The 26,449-nt window shown below is 35.8% G+C and overlaps 1 protein-coding gene across 1 annotated transcript in view; it reads left to right on the top strand.

Moving 5' to 3' along the window:
- The window catches only part of LOC588101 (beta-arrestin-1), a 45,287-nt gene that overhangs the window by 1,999 nt on the left and 16,839 nt on the right, over positions 1-26,449 (top strand). The window contains exons 2-3 of the mRNA XM_030981634.1: positions 10,350-10,486; positions 22,966-22,996. Coding sequence (XP_030837494.1) covers positions 10,452-10,486; positions 22,966-22,996 — 66 coding nt within the window. The 5' untranslated portion in view covers positions 10,350-10,451. The remainder of the gene's footprint in view (positions 1-10,349; positions 10,487-22,965; positions 22,997-26,449) is intronic.

The following is a 26,449-nucleotide window of genomic DNA, read 5'->3' as shown; positions in this document are numbered from 1 at the left end:
AACGAAATAATAGAATAATATAAAATGATTTGCCAAAGTCCTATATTTTACTTGTCAATTTCATGATTAAACAAAATTATATTTCTCGATATTGAAACAAGAACATTCGGAGTGGTCACAACATAAAAAGGAAACAAAGAATAGATACAATTTTTCACTCTCTGTCTCTCCCTCTCTCTCTCTCTCTCTCTGTCTCTCTCAGTCTCTCTCCCTTTCTCTCTCAGTCTCTCTCCCTTTCTCTAGATTACAGACTACTTTATGATCAATGCAGTGTATTCATTTCAATTAAGGTTAAAATAATGCTGATTCTGGCATCGTATTGAACTCTTGTCTACGATGTAAAAGCTCAAATCAAAAGACTTGTTTACTATTTAATATCACTGTATTTCAGTGTATGCATACATCTCTCCCCATTGGTTACCGGCCATTTCATTCATGGAATCCACTTTTGCATACATGTGTTGCTTTGTCGGGGAAGCCTCTGAAAGAATTTTTAGTTGCCAGGAGAAACTGTAGTTCAAAAAAGTACAATTAGTATTAAAGCAGACCAACGAAATAAACCATAGTGAAATGGGCGTTGTTCGAATTCCCAAAGGAGAAACTCAACAATATACAGTATCTAACATAAAGAAGATATCAAACAGGGCACTTATACATACAGAGAGATGGAGAGAACATATGAGAAAGTGTAAAGGAGAGGACGAGATCGAGGAAAGAGGGAATATATAGCAAGAAAACAAGTGAGAGAGAAAAAGAAAACGATAAAGTAACCATTCTGGCATCCGTTTCTTTGAATCGATTTGATACATCTTTCATTTCAAGCGCTATTGTTATTATTATTATTTGTTTATTGGTGCGTGTTTTCATGGTATAATGTTAATGCACGAGACGATAATAAGTATTTTTAGCATCAGTGAGGATTATAAAGAGGAAAGAGAGAAGGTATTAAGTCCTGCATAATGAAGGAACAGTATGTATCGTAACAAAGCAAGCTTCTTTCACCAACAACCTAACTGATGATTTGCAGATGTTTCATGTGTCGTTTCCGCCCTCCCTCTCCCCCTCTCTCCCTCTCTCTCTCCCTCTCTATCTCTCTCTCTCTCTCTTTCTCTCCATCTCTTAACCTCTGACTTTAACTCGCTCCAAAACTAGCTCATTCATTTTTGTTCTCTTTCATTCTCCGTCCTTATCCTTCTCCTTCATTTATCTTTCTTTTGAATTTGTTCATGCTATCCCGTATATAATGTGTTTCAAGCAGCCATTGTACATAACGTCCTTCGCTTCGATTATAGCCCTTCCTTCCACATTAATGAAGTCATTGTACTTAGCTTTTGTATTTAAAAAATTCATCTTCGAGTACAACATCCATTATGCTTAACGGAGGAGATGAACACAAATATCAAGGGAGTTTTTGTAATCACTTATAATAAAATACAAAAAATCATTTACGCGTCACATGTTATTAACTTCGTCTGTTGATTTTAATGATTATTTTGATAAATTATTCACGACGATTTCCCATACACTACAGTCAGCAAGACTGTATTTGATGTCTAGACATTACGCTGCTGTTTTATACTTCTTCAGCTTTTGTTTTGTTTTATTTGAATGGTCATTATTAAATTACGGAGGTCTATTATATACCTTAGCATGAGGACCAAGATAACTCCGCATTTCTTTGGAATATTTAACGAAGACGAATTAATACAAATGTGGGTGTTTTGAAGAAATAGCAATGTATTAATAGGGAAATTGAGAATTGTTGGAGCCAGTATTGTATTGTAGCTAGCATTTTTCAATTTTATTTCTGCCTTTGACTGACGAGATACATCCGATGTTTTTGTTTTATTATATTGTATTCTATATCAAGTTGAGGTTGAGACAGATATGAATATTAATTGAAAGACGCCCTCCCCCCCCCCCCCCCCCCCCCTCCCTATGTTTCGGGGAAATTATTATAGGAAAGTGTGCGATTAATGTTTACAAGTATAGTTACAAAATATGCAGTAACCTCCCTCCTTAATCTTACCTGCCATGTTTTGAGATTGTCATCCCCATATGTATATGAATATTATAACTGAATCTATTCATTTAGATGAAACGAGAACAACAAATATCTGATTTCTTTTTTACAAAGCATCTGGGTAGTTTATTTTCTTCAATGATTCCGTATATTCTTTTTTTTTCTTCAATTGCATGCACAAAGACAAACGGTAAAGTTAACTTGTTGTACGCTGAATACAGATAAAGATATCCCCCTCCACACGCCACCCCCACACGCCAACCAACCAAGAGGGGGGGGGGGGGTGTGAAATGTAAGATTCTTGTGTTAAAATCCTTCTAGACAATCGTTGTTATATTCTTCGCTCTGAAAATGTGATGGAATGAAAGCCTGTTATGCGTGTTTCTGTCTCCTGTATAGAGTTGCTACTATATTTGCATGCATAATAACAAACAAATCAACATTTTACCTTAGCGAAGGGTGAGGGGGGAAATCAGCATAACATTCATTTCAGGAATATGGAGATACAGAGGGATTTAATTAGTATTAACACAGAGTCGAAGCTAAAGCATGCCTGATGAGGTTTTATTGACCATACTCTACGCGATGGAAAAGAGAATGCAGTGTTGAGTTGGTATTTCCAGAAAGAACAAAATTGGACATCTCTTTTGCTATTCGGTTTCTACCTCATATTGTCATTTTGTATTTAATAATTTCTTATATTATATCTCTCAAAGCATCTCTAAGTGTTGGGAGCCAAAACAAAATTGATGGCAAACATTCACTTCAATTGTATAATGAAGTGAAAGAGGATGTCATTTAACACTGACTTCTACAAGGATTTTCAGAATAAATGTGTTTTAAACGAATATTGATGAAAGATACAAAATTTAGATTTTCAGCGTACAACACAAAACCGTATTCGCTTTGAAAATCCTTGCAGACTTGAGTGCTATTATGACATCCTATTTCACATCATTACACAATTTGAGTCAAATTTTGCCATCAATTCGTCAGAGAATTAGGGGCTCACAACACTTTCAAGGGCTTTAAACTGTTTACTACCCGAAGACAATACCTTCTGTTGATTAGAGAGAAAAAACATTGTATATTGGCTTCATTCATATTTTCCATGATAAAAGATATCAGAAATGTCTTTGGAATTGACTTCTGTAGTTACTATGTTTAATTTAGTTAGGGTACATGCTATAGTGGTTTATTCGTCTGACTCTCAAGGGTTCGCATCCGAGCCCGGCATTAATATCCATAGGCAATACTTAAAGGTAAAGACCAGTTATGGTCACGCGATTGCATTGTGAAAGAAACGTTGTGGAATCGATCAGAAAAGGTTGATCATCTAGCATCTAGCATCTGCAAGGTTCTGGAATCATCAAAATGATAAGAAATTTGGCCCATTCTTCGTAAAGTTACAAGCACTATACACAGAAAGATGTATATGGGACTACCCTATATCTCTCACAGACCATGAGAGAAACAAATTTACCAAATATATGAATTAGTAGGCGGTTTCCCGGCAAATTTTTTATCATCGTGTATTAGTCAAAACATATTCTTTCACATGATTGGTAATGAGAGCTTCCATTTCATTTTTTGAAATTGGGGTGTTTCCAGTACTGGTCTTTACCTTTAAATCCATATTTGACATCCTCCATCGAGGTGTGATTGGTTACCTGGCGATTGCTGGTTTAACAATAATTTAATTCATTTCAATTCGTATTTATATCATTTCCAACAGAAAGATAAACAAATGTATTACAGATATTATTATCGAAAGTATAAACAAAATATGTGTACGTGTTCATTTTTGCTTTGTAACTATACAGATACACTTTACACATAATCAAATTATTACAAGAAATTCTTAATTTCTGAAGAAATGGGGGGGGGGGGGGGGGTGATCAACTAACATAATAACCGGTCCCGCAAGAAAAGCAGTAGTTACTCTAGGTAAATAAGACCTAATTATAGTTATTGTCATTAGTAGTAGTCTTATTTGTATCATTATTATTATAATTACTATTATTATTATCATCATTAGTATTATTGGCATTATTAATATTATTATTATTCATATTATTAATATTATTATTATTCATATTGATGTTATTATTATTCATATTAATATTATTATTATTCATATTAATATTATTATTATTCATATTAATATTACTATTATTCATATTAATATTATTATTATTCATATTAATATTATTATTATTCATATTATTAATATTATGATTTATTTTATTTTCAAAGTATAGTTAAGACCTTGGAAAAATAATGACGTATCAAAAACATTGAAAGAGCACCCATATTGCTGCCGTGGGATTAACTCAACCCATTGAAACTGAATTTCTCCTCGTACTGCTCATGAATCTATGATAATAACCGATGATTTGATTTGCCTTGGGGGAAAAAGAGATATTAATTCGTGAGACTAAGGGAACATGAACGAACAAAGCAAGGTCACATCCATTTTGTTTTCAATACATTTTCGTCATTTCAAGGTTACTTTGAGTTTGTTTGTTGACATCGCTAGAATATGCCTTTTCAGCGGTTCACCTCGATGCATTCGGTAAAGAAGAATGATTTCCCCTACATGAAAGCTGAAGCTTCTTTCACCATTTTCATCATACACAACTGATTCGTTCCCATGGTTTCAGTAGAAAGACAGCTTATTTCACTCGTGTTCCCTTTCCATACTTTTCCCCCTCCAGATTCGACTGTTTTCTCTCTCTCTTAATTCTTCTGTGATGCCATATTCCCAGCAGTCACTTGCCATGAAATTTTAAAATTGTCAAACTAAAAACCGTTATGTCTTATAGTTAAAAACATCAAATGCATCGTTATCGTCAAAGTTTCTAACCTCCTCCTCCTCCTCCTCTTCCTCCCGTTGCTCAGCTCAACATGAAAGTCAATAGATTGATAATAATATTATATGTATATAATATAAATATGATATACCCACCTCCTCTGCCTACCTATAGTCCTCTTCTACTCTCTCGCTCTGTTGGCATCCTTGTCATACAAAACTGATTTTGTGTATTAAACTTACCCAACAAAAGCTGTTTTGACTGTATTTTCCATTACTGTAATTGTCTATGATTATGATTAGATCTTTTTTGGAACTTGATCTGTAAACTTTTACCAGTGAAAAATGAATCTCTGAACAGACAATAAATGGTTAATGGCAATTTGAATTTCAAACAGAATTTCGGTTCCAAAGTGTGTTGTCTTTCGACAATTAAATCAAAGTCACATTTAAAACCTAATAAGATAGACCTACTAAAGGCCGGCAGGAATATAACACGTTTGCTAATATCTTTGATGTTTTATCTTTGTATTTGATGTCAATGATAAAAGAATAATTTTGCAAGTTTTAGATGGAAACTTCTTTCTGTTTTTACCTATCTCGTGCTCTGGAAATGTGTAACCCCAGTCCGAGCAACTGCGAGGGCTCCGCTTTGCATAGATTCATTCGCGATAAAACAAAATTATGCAGAAAGCACCATCCATGCAAACGTTGTTTAGCTGTAAAATGATCTTAACCCGTTCACTACCGAACTCTCTATTTCCCATAGTTATAATACAGGGACTACTCGGTTCTAGTAGACAATGGATCAATAATAGATGATATCAGACAACACAATTCCCAAAGTCCTTCACTGGATTCCATCAGTTCAATTAATGAGGATAAGAAAAATTTCCCCACCTCTTTCCTGTCTTTACAGGAAAAGAACTGTGAAGGGATACCACGACGCACGTAATAAGTTAGTAATTAAATTGATCAGCCCATATATACCTATAGAACATCACCCAAGTGTGGTGATTAAAATTCTCATTAACTAATCGATTTTTTATCGGCTAAAGTCCAGGGCTTGTCAATGAAGTGATATCAAAATTGAATAAATGGCATACTCGAGACCTAAAATGAGGCAGTTATTACCTTGACAGACTTGGCAATATTCGTTTCCAAAGTGTTAGTTATTACGCACAAATTAAATATAATCAATTATATTGGGCATAATACAATTGTTAGCTGTTTCCGTCGTATAGGGTTTATCATTATTATCACAGTGCACACCGTATTGAAGACACCATAACTTATTATAACTTCACTAATCCATTGTTATAAGCACAGTATTCATCAGTATAGGGAGGTAAAAAAAATTAGGCAATGGGAATGGAATATTTTAATAAATTCTAAAATGGCAACTGAACATTTTGAGACACTATAAAAAGAGAGGATAGGAGGGAAAAGGGGACGATTTTAATTTAATTAAGGGAAAATGGCAGAGGAAAACGAAAGCATGAGGGGGTAGAAAATAGAAAGTGCCTGTGTGTATGGGAATAAGAGAGAGAGAGAGAGAGAGAGAGAGAGAGAGAGAGAGAGAGAGAGAGAAGCGGCATGAGGAGAGACCATGGGAGAGACAGACCGAAATAAAATGATAACTGACTATGTGAACAACAAGATGAGATGAACGTGAAGAAAAAGAGGAGATAGTGAAACAGAGAGAAAGACTGATAGGAAAGAGGATGGTTAGGAGAAGAAGAGGAATAGGGGTATATCCGGCAATTCACGTATTATAACTACATCAGATCAACTGCAAGTAGACTACTATGCAATTGTGTCTGTGTCTTCAATGGGGGAGGGGGTTGTCGTTTTTCTAAAAGTAGGCTGAGCGACTGCAATGTAGACTATATATCTATAACAGGCGAATTAGTCGGAGAAAAATAATTTCCACTTTCATCTTTGCATACTTTTAGAAGCTGTCAGACTCCATTTAGATTTTTACATTAAATGTTTTGAATGTATGGGGGAGGTAAACAACGTGTCTCTATTGTCTACCATAACAATAAAGGTCCATTAAGATATGCGCCGCAAAACGACGATGTTTTGTTAATGATGACGTAGAGTGTAATTTCTGTATCTCATTTATAACCTAGAGCCACATCTGAAAAAAAGCCTTTTGTATTGATGAAGTAGAAATGTTTTATTTCGACAGTTGATATATCCACCGTAAAGGAGCATCTTTATATAGACTTACTCTCATGTGGAATTACAAAAGAACAACAAAATGCTGCCATCATGTAAAGCTGAAATATCATCAAAAAAAGTCGATAACAGAATTACAATTGTCCCGTTTAAACGTGCACAAAGGAGCACTAATGAATTTCTATCATTTGGTACAAATTGTAGGTTTGGTACAAATTGCATTCTGCTAATTAAGAGGAAGCCGTTTTGATGCACAAACAACTCGAACATTAATTTTGTGTAAATCAAATTAAGTTAAGTGGATATCGTAAGGTTTGATATGGTCCGATTACGATTTTTTTTCTTTCTTCTTCTTCTACAGTTCTCGTTTTAATGAAATAATTTGAAGTGAAACATATAATGAATGACCCTCCATCTTAAGCAATACCTCATCCATCATTGCTTGTATACCGAGGGGAATGATATTATGATGTCAATATATTAACATCCGTCTACGGGTGTCCGCTCCGTATGGTATGTAAACTCGCCCGAGACGCCAGAGTAAATAGGTTTGTTTGTTAATGGCATCCGATCTCTCATCTCCATTAGACTAGCGCACACCTCTGATACATTGACATGGCTTTACAACCATTGGTGTAGCGTAGTAGGCATGGTGATGGGCGGGGGGGGGGGGGGGGGCTTTTTCTAAAAGTGGGTAATGGGTAAAGGGAATGTCTGGAGCGTGTTGTCAGCTCTCTCTCTCTCTCTCTCTCTCTCTCTCTCTCTCTCTCTCTATCTCTATCTCTCTCTCTCTCTCCCCAGGTACGTGCTCTTTTCCTGTCTCTTTCTCTCCCTCTCTCCCTCTCTACTTTCCTCCTCCCCTTGTTATATTTCTCTCCCACACATACACACACACTTTTTTCAACAGTTTTTTATTTTATTATTGATTCCAAACAATATAGAATAATTTTAGAAATAAAATGCAGTTGTTTTTCCTTGACATGAATTAAAAACATGTTCATTACATAAAATGTACAATTGATGAAGAAGAAAAAAAATGATGATAAAAATTTTAAAAAATAAATATTTGAAAAATAAATAAAAGAAAAGAAAGCACACACACATACACACACGCACACACACACACACACACACTCTCTCTCTCTCTCTCTCTCTCTCTCTTTCCCCCTGATTTTTGCTCTATTTTTTTTCTTCATTAAAAAGAATGTAGCAATCAATTGGAGAACCCACTGCTCCCGTAGCTAAATATGTCTTCTAATAAGATTGAAAGGTAACCAAGGCAATTTCCTTGTTTCTTTTGATGAACATTTTACGTCAGGTTTTACTTGAATGTGGTTTATTCGGTTCAATAATTCATTTTTTATCGAAACAGTCCGCTGGATTATTGTCTCCAATCGAAAATATCTCAAATTCAGCAATTGTCTTAGGGTATAATACAATTAGGATAGCCATAGACTATCATATGCTAAAAAGAAAACAATAGCATCATTAACACGTGCTTTTCCAGTGAGAGAAATAGGCAATTTTCGTAATGTGTTCAAGGTTGCATACATCAGTTGTTGCTAGGTAGGACAAACATTATGGATTGCCCTACCTATAGCAACAACTAATGTATGTAATTCGCATTCCGAATTTTGAGGTACAATTATTCGTTATATGTGAATCAAATAATTCGCATAGAGGTATTTTACGAAAATTTAATTACGAAACAGCTTATTTGCCTTCGCTTTCCATACATAAATAATGAGATACAGAATTGTACGCACAGAAAGAAAAGGTTCGTAAAGCCTATTGATATGTTAATACCGAGATAAATCGGTTTCAGGCGCTGCATGAATCTATTTATTAAATTGTTAGGAGTATTCACGTTTGATACGGTGGCAATTAAAACTACAACTTCCAATTAGCTTCATCACTTTTATTAATCTTAGTCTATATATTACTTTGCAAATTCCTCATTAAAAATCGAATTGCAATGTGACAAATTAGGGCTATCTCCATATAACAATTTAAATCGCTTTGATGTTTTATATTTTAATATGTTGATATTCTCCTTATAATAATTTCTTTAATCATTTACATCTTCTCATCTTATGCCATGCCAATATACTGAATTAAGTGATACGGGTGAATTATGCTACCGTGGAGCAACTCCACGCTCACGCTTTAATCATGCCCTTGGTCGGTCTTTGTGTAACAAAAAGTATCAACAATAAAAACGACGAATGAATATTTCCATAATCATCTCAGTGATGTATTCAAGATCTAACCGGTGGAAGTACGTTCTTTGATGGCTCAGAAAACAAACTCCACACTAGCGTATTCAAAAGAGTAGCAAGGGGGGGGGGGGGGACAATTTGCCCCTCCCGATATGTATATTTTTTTAAACAAAAGAGAGAAGTTAATAATGATTTAAATTGTTCTTGGAATCGCTCGAAGAAGCACGTTCCCTTCAAAATTACTGCTCATTTAAGTTAAACGCTGCATGATATATAGGCCTATATATATTTTTATTTATTTATTTATTTTTTATTTTTTGGGGGGAGGGGGGGGGGGGGTCACCCAACGCACTAAACTATGTACATTACGGTAGATGCTGGCGTTTTCCCTTCCTGAGGCCAAGGTCTGGCTGCGCCATTGATATACCGCTCTCTGATTATCATTGCATGGCTTGTCTATCATGAATAATTCGTTAATAAACGCGCCACCAGAACTGCATTGTATGAATATGAATTTGTGCAAAGTGACTATACTCCAATTAATTTGTATACTGTTATGTACATTCTCACAGTTATCTACATTGCATGAAATGGCGGTTCATGGTTATAGTTGGCATGGCAACGCTTAATGGGTACATCGACCGCTATACATTAATCAAATAACGATGTCGAATCCCTCTGCTCATTTATATTGACTAAAAATATTCCTTCTCTCTCTCTCTCTCTCTCTCTCTCTCTCTCTATCTATCTCGCCTCCCCTCTCTCTCTCTTTCTCTCTCCCTCTCTCTCTCTCCCCCTCTAAATATATATATATATATATATTTATATATATATATCCCGCTCTCTCTCTCTCCCTCCCCCCCCCTCTCTCTCTCTCTCTCTATCTTTCTCTCTCTCTCTCACTCTCTCCCTCTCTTGCTTTCGCTCTCTCGTTATTTTTTTCCTACTCTGCCTTGTATGGCTTTGACTATTCAATCATTTACATAAAGGGAATCCACCGAAGCCTGTGTGATCCATTAATCAATCCAGGCTTATTTGTAGATCTTACATCCATTACTATTGTATTTATCTTGTTTACTGTGAGGATGTTTTGCGCTCTTCTATGTTACAGAAATTCCACGAAATTGTTGAACGAGCCTGAAGTACTATCATCGCGCTAACACCGAAAAACACTTTTTCTTACGTCACACAATCGGTCAGGAATCAGCGCAACATGTCTGCAGGGTCAAGAGGGAAGAGTGCTACAAGGTAGGCAAAGTCATTTTAAATTCACAATTAGTTCTATTTTTGTTCATTGTATTATTATAATGATATTCATTTCTCAATTTTCGAATATATATTATTTTTATTTCAGTATCTTTAACTGAATTAATTTATCCCTTTCTTTCTTTGGAATGAAAGAAAAGCGTATAGTTTTGTACTCATTTCAGGAAAAAGACATTTGATCGGCTTATGTCTTTGACGATGTTCACCTTTTATCAAAGAAACCTCAATACAATTATGGTTTGAATATAGGTAGATTTGAAAAATAGTTTTTACCGCAAAACTGATGTTAGTAACTGTGGAATGGTCCACGTTTCTTACACCACCTAATTCATAGCAGATATAAGGATCTAGAAAAGCTCTTTCGCATGAGAGAAAACATTGTGGGCCGGCCGTCGGTCTTATGAACCTCCTGACAGCTTTTAAGAAAGTTTGCTAGACCGGCATTGTTGGTCTCGTGGGCCGTAGATCTTGCTGGCTGTAGCATACTTAATACACTATTTTGTCGGTAGGAAGTTATATATGACGGTACATTACAAAACGCCCCCCCCCCCCCCAAAAAAAAAAAAAAAAAAAAAAGAGAGAGGATATTAGGCCTACTACATTTTCCCGGAGATTGGGGTTTTCCGACGCCCCTACAATTTCTACTCCGACTACATTTTTAAACCCAGGACTAAATTTTATTTACACGAAAGAAGTATAGCTGTCGATCACAGATGATATAAAAAAATGACCCAATTTCCAATTGGAAGATGGATTATCTGATCCCGAAAAAAAACACCATTATACCAAACGTTAGACCAAATGCTATGGTATAGAAAAAGCACTCTTTAATATTCACCTTTATAAACTCATGAGTACTTAATATAATTTCCATTCAGATGTATAAATGTGATTTTTAGTATTGTAATTTTCTTGAGGCAACTTCGGTGGCTAAATTTTCTGCCATCAAAGAAGTATTAGATTTTAAAAGATTGTACTGAGTTCTCAAAAGTGGTCAAAAATATTACCATCCATATATATATATATATATATATATATATATGGGTACCCGATATGACAATGCGCTGCATGTCGAGCAAAGGCGGTTCATCCAGAACTGTATAATTGTTTTAAATGGGGGCACGCTACAAGAGTCCTATCTCGCTCCCCGGGGCAACGTGTCTGACACGGCCGGTTGTAGCAACTACTCTGAAGATCAAGATTACAGTAATCTTGATCTAAGGAGACACAAACGAACGGTTAATACTAATACGATATTTTCGTAATGTAATCAAGTTTAATGCACAAATCTTTGTTAAGTGCCTCGATACAAATTATTTAATTCACCTGTTACGAATAATTGTATTTCAATAGTCAGATTGCGAATTACATACATTACGTGTTGTTACCTAATGTTCAGTTGGTAGAGAAATGATGAACTGGACTTCATCCAGAAATTAAGGGTCACCATTTTTGTTAATGATTTCAACAAGTTATTTATTTTAAATCATCAATCGAATACAATTCGCCTCCCCCTTTCCTTACTAATCCATGAACTTCGGCAGAATATACCCTTTCCAAGCAGGCTTGGGACATCGCATTATTATTACAAAATGATAATGATACTGCTGCTACTACTATACTAATAATAATAATAATAATAATAATGATAATAATATTCCTTAGTATATACTAATTTTGAATTTCAAGGGAGTCTGACACCCCCTTTCCGATGGTAAATTGTGTCAGGTTAATCAGTTTTCTTTGATAAGCAGCCTCTGCCCCTCCTTCTGGTCACCTTTTTGTCACTGAATTAGAGGGTCTTAGTAAATTTGAGGGGTCAACTCTTATGGATGACACGGAATGACTATTTCGGGAAACAGAGAATCAGAGAATATTAGCTGTGCATGTAACTATCATTCACCATCAATCATGAGCGAAATATTGAGAAATAGATAGAGAGTTAGAGAGAGAGAGGGAGAGAGAGAGAGAGAGAGAGGAGAGAGGGAGAGAGAGAGAGAAAGAGGGAGAGAGAGAGAGAGAGAGAGAGAGAGCACTAGCGACAAACCTGACAAATTGGAGGACAAAAATAAGCGAGTGCGTGATAAAACGAGAGGCGTGAATTAGCTGCACTCGAATACACTCAAAAATGACGTTTAGGTCGACTATTGATACATTTCATGCCTATAATTTCCTGTCAATTTCCTGTTCTTTCACTGCCAGTGTGAGTAGCCAGGAACTCATCGGCAAGGGAAAGCATCGCAGAAGGAACCCTTCCCTCACTTTTGTGTACGAATGGATAAAAGAAATTGGCCTATTTCTGTATTCATGGTTCAGACTACTTACCTGTTATATGTTTTAGACATCATATTAACGAAAACATATCTTTCTAATAATATGGTTTCTTTAATTATATGAAGATGCCTTGAACATCCATTCTCACAAGGGGAGCGGGTATTAGATTCACCCCGCAAGAGATTTATTATTCTCTCTAAGGGAGGAGACGTGTACACTGGAGAAACGCGCTTAAAAATTAATGTCTGTTCATTGTTTGGTGTAGTTTTTCATCGATTATAATTGGGCCGTGTCATTGGAAACACCAGAATATAATTGTACTCAACAGAAACACATACAGTAAAATAATGACTTGGCTGGCAACATGAAAGGTTTCTCTATCTAAACCCTACGTGATTATTTCACGGCATGGCACAGCATCTCACCAGACTCCTGAGACAAGGTTATCTTTAAAAAAAAAAAAAAATTATCAAACGAAATAAGACTGCGTGCCAGCTTCATAAAACGCCTTTCTATAAACACGGAGAATAAGCCTAAAATATGGACGAATTCGCCTCTCAACTATATTTATATGTTTTTAAAACGTTCCCTTTGTGCGGCAACAATTTCCTTTAGTGTTTTTAGAATCCAACGTGTTGTTATTAGTTTTTCATATAATACTCATTACTCCCACGCTAGAGAACATCGTTGAAATGATAGATGGGAAGGCCATGAACACCGTTGACATTTTAAAAAGAGTGTTTAGGATTTAACCTTGAAATTGAAAGAAGTGTTAGAATGTAACGTGTTGAATACCCCCAATCAAGTCAGCTGGACTTCAAATGGAAGTGCTGAAACCTGCTATTCGTTTGACCATATCCTTTCATTACTGTGTGCTCTATCTTTTTCTTTTTCCATTTCACTTCGTACTATTACATGCATTTTATATGTTGTATTCTTATTTGTACAATCAAGATGTATCAGCTTTTAGCTGTGAATTTGAACTTTTATCAATAAAGATGCGATTCAATTCAATTCAGTTTAGGGAAATATCTGTGCGTCCGATACGATAAACGCTTTAGTGTTTATTTAGTTAACCCCAAAATGAAAAATTAATAAAAAAAAACCTCGATATTACTATTGATATATATATATATATATTCCTTTCTGGTATTATTGTACCATGAGCAAAAATACATTTTCCACCATGTAATACAATATTCGATAAACTAGAAAAAGTCAAAATTATTTTGGTTTTTATTCGTTTTACTTTCTAAGACGGATTCGTTTGGTATCACTTTTTATTAGTATTGACCTCCTGTCTCCAGTTCTCTTTATTCCTTTTAATAAAACAAAATTGAGTAAATTGAGTTTGATTTGGTTTCGAGCGGAAGATTGAGCCTCCATATTGAAACCTCCACTGTGTGTATCTTCCTTATCGTTACTGCGGTGAGAGCTTGAAAACACACGGCGAAGAGGCTTTGCTCACATAAAATCAATTGTAAGCAATGATCAAACGATTCAATGATGGAATGATCAGTAAATACATGCAGAGAAGCAATAGTATTGTATGATTGTGCGTAGAGGAGTTTATAGACCCGGATGATTACCTCTGTATCCATCATCCCATTGAATTTCCTTTTCTGTTTGCTCTCATGCACTTTTAAAGAGAAAGAGAGAGAGAGAAAGTTGGCCATGTCATCACGTTGAAATGAATATTTTTTTTATATGGAAATGAAAGAAAATGGCCAATAGGATGATGATTTCAAATCTTCCAAATCTGTGATAATATCAAGCTGATTTTTAATCATCGTTATTAAGATGATTGCCAAAGTAATATTTGACCATTAGCAGTACAAGTTTTTTTTAAATAACTCCAAGATATGAGCGAAAGCAGCCTATTATGGGTTGGGACAGGGCATAATAAAGTATGCATCAATGAAGAAATCTTGTTTCATAACTATGATACGATAGTGATTTGGCAAAGAGGAAATAGATTTTTAGCCGTTGCAGAATACATGGAAATAAATGTTTAGATAAGTACGCATAATCAACCTTCAAGTAAGAATGTATCGACAAAATCACGGTCTTTCTCTGGCATAGAGATGTGGCCAGACAGATGTTATCTTTCTCTCGTTGATCATTGACAAGGATAGAAACCAATGGTAGATTATTTTCCATGCAGCTTGAGAGCAGTGTTCATGGTATTCTGCCTAGATTATGTTTGGACAATATTGAATTAAATACCGACTTTAAAAAAATCAAACCACACCCATTAGCTGTTGTGAAAACTGTGATGAACTTCAAATAATTCATCCTTTCAACAGAGTACCACATGAATAATTTAGGATTCGATTAAAAGTCTGAGGGAGGTAACTAAGGAAACCGTTAATACTGCACGTTTAAAAGAAAGTGTTTGGGGAGTATGCCAGTATAGTGGAGTATGAGTGTGATGATGGTATGCTGTAAGGACATTATAAACAACAATACAATATCTACCGGTTGTGAAGAAAGAACCAATTTTCAACTTTAATTACCTATGAAGATGAACCTTTTCAGCGATTTGATGAATACATAAATAGTTTGTCTAAATAAAGTGAACGCTATTTTGGTTGAACACTGACTAGAACCGTTCAATTTCGTTAGACTTGCTTCAGATCCAGCGCCTTGAGCAAATACAATCGCTGTACAAGAACCCATCATTATTATTTGTTCATCATCATCATTATCATCAACATCATCACTATTATTACAACCACTACCACAACCACCACTACCATCAACATAATTATGGAACATAGACTGTGGTTATGTTACCAATGTTACTGTTTTTAGGTTCGTAGCAAGCCAGCATGAAATATGTGTACTTATCTTTACGATTATATAACTTCCCAAAATACTACAAACTTAAACATGCTCTGTGGTATGTTATGAAGCTGATTAACATAATTTCCGTTCTATTGCATTTTGAAATCGATGGGTTTTACCGCCGACTCGCATCGTGGTCTTTTTATTCAATTACCTGAAACCACTTTCGATAATACACATCAAAATAAAATTGATTACATTTGGTTGTGGCCATGACAACAAGTTTATTTTCCTATCTGTCAGCCTAAATGCGGACCATTTTTTTTAGTCTGCTTACTCGTTCAGGTCTTCTACATTTCCACCTCTCTCTCTTTCTCCCTCCCTCCCTCTCTCTCTCTCTTTCTCCCTCCCTCCCTCTCTCTCTCTCTTTCTCCCTCCCTCCCTCTCTCTCTTTCTCCCTCCCTCTCTCTCTTTCTCCCTCCCTCCCTCTCTCTCGCTCTCTATCTTTCTCTCTCTCTATCCCTGTCCCTGTCCCTCTCTTTCTCCCTCCCTTTCTTTCTCTCTCCCTATGTCTCTTCCTCTCTCTCCCTTTCTCTCTCTTCCTATCTCTCTTCCCCTCTATACCTCTCTCTCTCTCTCTCTCTCCCCTCTATCTCTCTCTTCCTCTCTCTCTCTCTCTCTTCCCCTCTCTCTTCCTCTCTCTCTCTCTCTTCCCCTCTCTACCTGTCTCTCTCTCTCTCCCTCCCTCTCTCTCTCTCTCTCTCTCTCTCTCTAAACACAGTCTTTTCTTCTACAATGTTCTATAATAGAACATGTTCACATCTACCTCAGATAAATGATGAAATCTCACTGTAAAAGATGTTTATTTCGGATTCAATCAAAGTTGTAAGTTTTTTTCACTACCACTGTGGAAAAAAAGAGCAATTGTAGAGTGGCTTCAGAGTCTTCTGAAACATTAACAATTTGTTTAATTCTCTCTCTCTCTCCCACTACACTCTCTCTCTCTCCCACTCTCTCTCTCTCTCTCGCCTTCCCCTCTCTCACTCTGTTCATCACACCCCTCTCTCTCTCTCTCTCTCTCTCTCTCTCTCTTTATCTCTCTCTCCATCCCATCTCTCTCTCTCTCTCTCTCTCTCCATTCCTCCTCTCTCTCCCTCTCTCCTCTCTCTCTCTCTCTATCTCTCCTTCCTCTCTCTCTTTCTCTATTTCTATTTTCCATCCTTATGCAGGACCACTATGTAAAACAGCCTGCGAGCTGATCAATTTTATCCTGTTAAAAGATGTTTTAATAAATAAATATATAAATAAATAAATAAATAATAAATCTCTCTCTCTCTCTCTCTCTCTCCCCCCCTCTCTCTCTCTCTCTCTCTCTCTCTCTCTCCCTCCCTCCCCCCTCTTTCTCTCTCTCTCTCTCTCCCCTCTCTCTCTCTGTCCATCACACTCTCTTTATATCCCTGGCTGTGTAATTGAATAATGAAGCTGCAACTCGTCGTGTCTGATAATGGCACCTGCAAGTCTGACAGTTTACTATTATTTGGATAGATTGTATATAATGGAGCCATCCAGTTCTGTTTAGGTTATTTATTGCAATACTTGTTAATCATCCCTTTCTATATATCTATATATCTATATATCTATCGACCACTCGTTCAGCCCCTCCCTCTCTCTCTCTCTCTCTCTCTATCTCTCTATCCCCCTCTCTCTCTCCCTCAATTATCTTCCTCTCTTCCTTCTCTTACTATCTTCCTCACCCTCTATAATGCTATTACATCCCTGAAAAAAAATACTATGTATATATCATAACATACAAACAAGCGCTACGTGATAATATATGGTTTGACCCGTGTTTGACCAGTGTGCTTTTTGCAGGTTTATCGTGTTGGCTCATTGTTTTGTGGTCTAATGTCCATAACCATGGGTTCATAATTATGACGGACTCTAATATTTGCTTTAGTTTTTAACTCATTCTTGTGTCAATTTTGTATTAGTATCTCTGTCGCAAAACTTTAAATCTTCTCTTACGTCCATTCGTGTGTGCTGACCAATCAACAAAATGAAATCCGTTGAGATCTATTGAGAACATCTTGGATTTCGGGCATCGCATTTATCAGTTTTTTTCTCAAATACTTGACATTCAGTAACAGTGACGTAATAAGCCAATATTGTTGAAGGAGTAGAGCCAAAGAGATTCGATCATATATGTTCATACTATGTCCTCCGACAGAGTATTGTGACCTAAGATTGTGACCTTTGACATACCGAGAGCAAGAACGAACTCCAGTATCAACATATTGTATTGGGAGGGGTGCTACACCTCTCTCTCTCTTCCCTTAAATAAGAAGACTATATTATACAGTTTGTATTTTTGTTAATCCCATCATAGTAACGCCACTGGTAAAGTATATATATTATTTCTAACATGGCATAGCGAGCGAGCCAGAAAATTATAAGGTTTATACTTTTCAGTACTTTTCATACAATAGCACTTTTGATACGCACACCAAAGTCCAGGCACCTTTATTTGTTTATGTGGTAGCATTACGTCACCAGTTTGGGAGCGACTTTCGACCCTCAAGGGAACGTCCTCTCATTGATCATATTATAATAATGGTTTAGGACCTGCAGAACGTATACAGCCTTTTCACACACAGCTAAAAATCATCGTTTCCAGAGATGATTAGAATCACTCAACAGTTTTAAACATGTTTATAGAAATATTTTCCCAGTGTGAACATCGTTTATACGATGTTGGGATAGATACGAAGTCGCGATGCATACGCCCCTAAAAGCAGGCTGCCGATACGAAGTTCGTACCTAAAGAGCTTGACATTTTGTGTGTGAAAGGTTTTTCGTGTTTAAACGTGTTTAAACTGGATGGAGCGACCGCTCTGTTTGATATGACCTGACCTTCAATGCGCAATGGCACTACTGCGCATTTTACGAGCAGTAGTTAATCACGAAACGATTAACGATCGCAACGAAATTTCTGTGTGTGAAAGGCTCGTGATTAGTTTAAACACGTTTCAAACACGTTTATACTAATCATGTTTATAGAATTTTAGCTGTGTGTGAAAAGGCTGCAAGTAAGAAGACTTTACATTTTGTAATATCAAAATATTATACAATTTAGACCACTTCAGAATCTAAATAGTGTCTCTTATAACGTTAACTCAATATTGACCATAAACAAAATGTTTTCTTCGATTTTTTTTCCTATAATTTTCGGATGGGGAGGGGGCGACCCTCTTGAATCTCTTCCATGGGAAGTATCCCGAAGTGCCCCGATTGCGCTCTTCTGTCTGCAGTGGTATATATCTTCCCTTAGTTTTGAACGTAATGTTATGATATTATTTAAGCTTATAGCATGTAGGGTAAAGGCATAGGCAGCTGTTTAGGTTAGGAGAAGATTTCCCTTTGCATTCGATGGACACAAATATTTAAAAATTATGTCTTGTTTCCAGACTATACAAATTTGGAGGGGAGTTACTAAGAAAATTCAGTATTTACTGTAACATGTTTGATGCGAAAATTGTGATATTTTACTTTTATTACTGCGATTGCAGCCTTGGGTATTTCGCACCGAGGTATCTTTTTTCAAACACACCTCTGTGCAGAAAATTCAGCTAAAAGAAATCTGATATGATTGGAGAAATATAGACAATTTACTTGTTCATTAAGCTGATTTCCGGAGAATCTAACAAAAATCAGAGAAATATCGCTAAAATCCCAGCAAAAGAGTATAGATATTAGGCTCGAGTGAAATCACTCCGGGGAGCCAAACAACTCTCAATGGTGCCATGCCAAGTGTTTCCTTCCCTATTCAAATGCCAAATATTGAAATATAAGAGATAAAGGGATAGAGACAATATAAGTGAAGGTAGAGGGGTATAATAAGACTGACAAAAGGATAACATCACCCCTCTAGAGTCCAGACCCCCTCCGACGTTTCATGGACCCTAAGTTTGCCCCTCTTCCATGACTGATGTATTGATATAATGATACGCATTTCATCAAGACTGAAAAGGTGAAAGCAGAAAGAAAAAAAAAATTAAAGACAATGATAATAATAATACATTAAAAGCTTTAAAAAGGAAGAGAGGACTTTGAAAGCTTGGTGTGGAGTATGTCTTTCGCACGATGTGACTTTGATACGTGGCCCTTTTCAATAATGCAACAAAGCCACAACGGCAACAACTCTTCAACATTCAGTCTGCATATATCATTTTCAGAATTTGTGTGTAGTCCTACTGTAGGCGTATTATTCTTGTTGTCATTCCTTATTTAGGGATTCACCATACCAGACGGTTATTTCTGTCTTAGAATTAGTAGAAGTAGTAGTAGCATAAAAGTAGTAGTAGATGCAGAAATGAATTATGAAAGAGTGAGATTATTAATCTCGATTGTAGAAATCTTCGTCGTTTAAGCAGAATAGTTGGGTGAAGAGTAATAAATACTAAGGAACTCCTTGATAAAACTGGACGTAGATCTGAATGAAGTAACATGGATTAACTCAATTAACTCAAATTGTGCAGGAAAGAGAGATACCTGTAGGCCCATCTCACAACTATTGTCAGTTTTCATTTGCTCTTCTAGAGGTTTCGAAACTATGCAACTATGTATTCCCTACATGGTTATAATTTTATTGCGCTCTTTTTTTTCTCTCCGTGTTTTAACCTTCAGGTATAAATATATCATGCGTGCCGCCGCGTGACGTGAACAATTCAGCGCAATATCTCAATAACATCTTCTTGCATTTTTGGGTACAATTAAATGTAGCTAGCTTTTGGCGTGATGAATTTTTTATTCAGATCTCTATTCTGATAGGCTGCACAATATTCATCCATGGCAAATGGAATATCATGCTTAACTTGCGCTTTTTGTGTTTTCAATTACGGTGTAAAGCGAAATGCATGAAACTCATTGTCGGATCGCTGGTCCTCTCTCTCTCTCTCTCTCTCTCTTTCTCACACTCTCTCGCTCTCTCTCCAATATGTTGTTACTCATAAACAACGCCCCTCGTATAAAGTTATGTTCAGTTCTGGTAGTGAAAGAAAATAAAGATGTCGTGGTGTAGTGGTCCATTCACTAAACTCTTAATCTAAGGGTTGAGGGGTCGAATCGCTGCCCGTCACTATTTTTCTTTGGCAAAATATTATTCCACTTTATCCACCCTCTACCTACGTGTTAAATGGATGCGCGGTAGAATGCAAATATCATTGTAGATTGCTCGGCATTGTGAGCGTCTGTAAAATGGCGCCTGCCTAGAATGCTCCCCAGGGAATGGAGAATGTGCATACATCGTTTGCGGCAAAGCCTGAATCCGATCACCTAGGTATTTTTTTTCTCGATGCGCTTCGAGACATCGCTGACTCATCAAACAAATTATATAGTAATGAATTTGATGATGATGGTGATAATATTAATAATCATAATCATAATAGTATTAAAAATAACGATAGGATTATTATAGCGCCTTTTCCAGTACATACAAGACGCTGTTCCCTCAGTGTAAGGACGCATTAAGAATTGTAGAGGTATGTTTGCAGACGTGTAAAACAAAACAAAAAGTAATATCAGGGGGAAGTACTATTTCTCAGAAATGCAAGGAGTTTGTTCCATAGGCGTAGAGCAATGGATTAACGGATGTGAAGCCAGCCTGTTTTCGGGATTTGGGAAAGAAATTCGGTTGACAAAGATCTGAAAGTCTGAACGAGTATCCAGTATTGTATTATATTACCTCAGTAACTGGCAGCCAGTGTAGTTTATTTACTAAGGGGGTAGCATGGGACCATTTCGGTTCTTGACAAATTAGCCGAGCACACTTATTCTGGAGACATTGTAATCTTCCCATGTCTCGTCTACTATACCCGCATCAAGCATTCCCCTTCGGTATAGCCACAATCAGGGTGCAAAACCAGTGGTACTTGGGTCCAAAAATGAAGTATGCAATAGAGCAGTTTCATCAACCCCAAATTGTTCATCCATATACTTAAGGACTGTAAATCAGTAGATCATTTCAAGGCCTGTCTGAAAACTTATCTAATGGCCAACTTTAAATAATATCATCTTTTTTACCATGTATAATATAATGTAAGCATAATTGTATCTAAGTATATTATGTAGCTCATCGTAAGCGCCTTGAGCACCCTCTGGGTGGATATGTTGCGCGTTATAAATGTCTTTATTATTATTATTATAATCAATAATCATTTCTGATACGTTTATTCAATAATCCTCATATGTTCGGTGATCGTTGTTGGTGGTGGCAATTAAACCAGTATTCATAAAAGGCTCAGATATATAAATGTCGGTATATATAATATTTATAAAACCAAAATCCACTTTATTTATCTAAATAATGTCATCGTTTTTTTTCTAAAATGCTTTGCCAAGAAATGTTTTCGAGTCTGCATCCCTTGCAGCGAAATCTCATGGTCATTATTGAACATGTGTTATTTTACAAGTCTCTGTAGTTTGCTAATAATGCGTATTTTTACTGGAGGATTGGAAGGAAATGAAAGAGAAAAAAAATCGCATGCTCCTACAACTCTCTACATTTGATAAACATATTTTGATACCTACAACTCCTATATTTTCATAAAGACACATCGGTTGCCTGTATCAGAATCATGGCACTTTTAATAGACAAGTTTTTTTTCTCTCACTGTATTCATCTTATATTGCAAATTTGCTGAATATCCGTTGGGTAATATAAATACAAGTCTTTTTTAAGTCGCAGTTGAACGTCATGGTTAATCATCTGTAAATCTGTCGCTCTATCTTATGACGTCATCGCTAAATTTGGTAGCTTAATTTAGATTGCATTATCTATCATCTCAGTGTATTATTAGAAAATTTGTCAGATATGGACACAACAAAATAGTTTATTAATACATTTATTTTGTTCATGTATTGTTTTTTGTTCCAAACTTTGGGACTTATATAGAATGATGTAAGCATATAAATGTCCTCGTATATTATGGGAATTCCTGTGATTGATATCGGTTTATAATAGAGTTTGATCACTATTTTGCATAAGTTAAATTTGGTCTGCGAGTTGGCATATTACAATCATTTGTCACATCAAAGGTTCTATTCATTTTCAACTTCCGTGTTGACAGGTTGAACAAAATTAGTCCAAATGATGATGAAAAGCAATATTAAATAGGTTGCGACGATCGTATTGGGTTAAACAAAATGATTATATAATTATTGGTATTGCAAGGTGAACGAAAACATGATGTTTCTTATTAAACGTCCTCTTACTAAGTTGTTAATTTGCCATATTCTGTGAGGAATGTACTTCACTGCATTTGATGATAAAAATACCAAAAAAAAAATAAAATGGGGAGGAGAAAAATAATCATTTTTTCCATCTTACTTCTTGTTTTCAACAGAGTATTCAAGAAATCCAGCTCCAATGGAAAAGTAAGTATGAACCAACCATGTAAACGTGTTATTGTTCAATTCTGGAGGTTGCTTCGTGTTTGTCAGTCTACTCGGTTGTTTGTTTGTCCATTTGTATATTTACTTTCTTAAAGGGACTTGGTAACATTGTTTAGATGAGAGATAGTGGTGCTAAGGTAGTGACTTCAATGCTAGATGTACAATTAAAGATAACCTGAAAATTTTAGTGAAAACGGACCATTAGTAATGATACACACTGGGAAAAACTGATCTGATCGATTCCTTAATTCTCCCAACTATATTATTATAATTTAATTACATTTTAGGTACACGTAAATCGTCACAAAGCAATAAATTGGCTCTTCATACCACTCCAGACATTTAAGTGTTGACAGATTTTTAATAGCCTGTTTTATGTCTTTTTTCATGGAAAAAAGGTTGGGAAAATTCAAAAATGGTTAGGAGAGTTTACTATTAATCACCATGTTGCACAGTGACGCCTTCAAAGAAAACCATAGATATCTTCGTGGTTTGAGATTTTTTTTCAGGATTTTTTGAATGTCAGAGAGTTAGTACAGTAGATGGAATTATATAAGTAACATTTTAGACAAAAAATAAGCAATTTTATCAGCAACCTTCAACGATGTTACCGAGTCACTTTATATATTAAAAGTCGGGTGACATCCAAATATAAGTTGATTCCTGTTGATATACAGGGCTGCATACAACTCATATTTTGTTATTCTAACATCTAATATATATTCCATTCATTTTTAGTTATTTGTATAATACAATAACAACCGAGTTATGAAATTAGCATCATTTAAATTCAAGTTATTTGCTTGACCTCAATGTACCGATATGGTTATTTGTATATTGTGTATGTTATTTTGAATAATTTTGTATTACAATTCAGATCAACACGATTCGTTTTCTAGATAGATGGTCAAGATAAGACTCACTGATTGCATAATCAGATATACAGTGACATGTAGCTTGCGGCATTGCGATGCTGATCTATAGAGATATGCATCATGACTTGTGGTGTGGAAACGTGCATTACATCACGCTTGCATCAAAAGGGGGCGTTTTGATAAGTGGCGTATCCGGGAGGCAGGGGGGGGGGGGAGGGTCACACACCCTCTCTATTAGAACGTCTTACACGTGCTTTTTCTTACGAATAGTTCGGAATTCATTGACTTGATTACTCACGAAGAGCTTCATTTCATTATTACAAAAAAAGCATACGTTTTTATACACGGTAAACATAATTATAAGAATTTCGAATTGTACTTTTTTGTCGAGGATTGACAGATTCTATACAATGTATGAAAACGTCTGCTGTAGCACTACGGCCTTCCCTGCATGAATGGTTTCTATTCTACCCTCCATAACCAATTAATTTGTTTGCTTCTCGATGGTGACATGCAGACTGAATTGAATTGAATTGACTTGAAGGTTTAATTTGGTTGTCATCGCATACAGTGGGTGGATTGAGAAAATGTACAATAATACAAATATGAAAATTATCATTGAACTCACATAGATGAAGCATGTATCTAAATGCATATATTTCACTAAATGCATTTGAGAATTGTCCAATACGAGAAAGTGATATCCTAATTGAATTAATCTAAACTGGAGAACTGGCAAAATAAGTTAAATATTCAAATTGATGACCGGTTAAGATGCATGAAGAGGGAAAATATGTAATGTGGTTGTTTTGTTGGAAATAAACATACTTGACAGAAATAATAGTAATTGACAAAAATCCACCAATGCCCGGACGAAATGAATATGATGAAACAACTTATCACATGCCTTAGCTTTACAGCAATATGGAATACTTGGTTAATAATAGATTTTGCATTTCTTCAGACTGTCTCTTCAACTCAATGAAACATGCTGTTAGAGCATGTTCTCTTTTGTTCCCATCTTGTTATATTGTCATGGCAACGCACTGCGATGGAAACCACTAAAGTACACGACGATGTCAGGTTTACTAATCCATATATGTCGAGTAGCTATGGTAATGATTAGACAGGCACAATTATTGATGTGAAGCTATTTGAACGTGTGCCACAACTCTCCCCTTTTCGCAAAAAGAGCAATATGACAACGTCCATTAGCTGTGTGACACGGGAAGGGAGTAAATAAACAAGATGTCAGCCCCAGGAGTCTCCTAGCGAGGCGGTCACCATGGTTACGACAATCTGGAGTTGTTCTACGGTCAAATTTGACAAATTTATAAATTACTAATCAATTGGCAAGAATCCGATACACAGTCGTCACATTCGTGGTTCATTTCACGTCAATATATAGATGGAGAGGGAGAGTGGGAGTGTCGCAATAAAAAATAAAATTCCAATGACTGTTTATGATTTGATAATAATTGACGAATAAAAGTCGACATTGAGCGTGCTTTGGTGAGCATCAAAGTACGTAATACCAATGTATCCCTAGATTTAATTCTTCTTCATTTTATTATCATTTTGATGTCATTCCATTCTTCTTTCTGTACTTCAATTCAACTCTTCTTCCAGTCATTTACTCTCATGCGCGTCTATATACCATTTTCGTATTGCCATTATTAAATTAACTGCTGAAATCTTCGATAAGTGCCGTGTTACCTTGCATTGTAAATTGATTTATATGTTCATAAACAGAATATATGAATTTTAATAAATACAATACAAAAAATACAATACAATACATATTATTTCAATCACCTGTTACAAATGATCGTACCTCGATAATCAGAATACGAATTGCATACATTAATCGTTACCAAATTACCAAGTTACACAAATTACCTAACGACACGTTGTGTATAGAATTCTCATTCTGCCTATTAAAATAAAATAAAAATAAAAATAAATGAAATAAAAATTATTCGTAAAAGTTGAATGAAATAATTTGTACAGAGGCATTTAAAAAAGATTTTTGCATTATTGATTACATTACAAAAATAGCCTATTTGCGAAACCGAAGGGATGGGAGAGGCGCGCAACATCTTTGATGTAAATATGTTCATGTTTATTCAGGGTTCCATGGGAGACCAATACTTATTGGTGAATGGGCTACCCTGTCAACAGATTAGAAATAAATACAAATAAATAGAATTTAAAAAATACATATAAGGCTTTATGTCCCTTTCTTGGGCTGAAGATTCGGGGATCCAAAAAAGTTTCTTTTGCACCCCTTGTTTTTAGGCATAAACATTGTCATTGAGTCATCCAAGTGGACATCGTTTACTTGGGATGCCGTCATTTTTCCAGATAGTCTATCTTTGGTAGCTATCCCCATGAACTTCTTTCTCGCATGTACTGAATCTTTGGAGTTAATTGAGCTTCCGAGTTTGCATGTGCTGTTTGAGACAAAATGTCTAATGCACCTAATGAACCTGAGTCATGTGAAATGGTTCAATGAGCAATTGAGAAGCAATGTCATAGATATCACGATACAAGAAGATAT

Source organism: Strongylocentrotus purpuratus, unplaced genomic scaffold (genome assembly GCF_000002235.5).
Source record: "Strongylocentrotus purpuratus isolate Spur 01 unplaced genomic scaffold, Spur_5.0 spur5_scaffold_12, whole genome shotgun sequence".
In the NCBI taxonomy this organism is placed as follows: domain Eukaryota; kingdom Metazoa; phylum Echinodermata; class Echinoidea; order Camarodonta; family Strongylocentrotidae; genus Strongylocentrotus; species Strongylocentrotus purpuratus.
The sequence above is the reverse complement of the archived record's forward strand: the minus strand, read 5'-3'. Positions and strand labels throughout refer to the sequence as shown.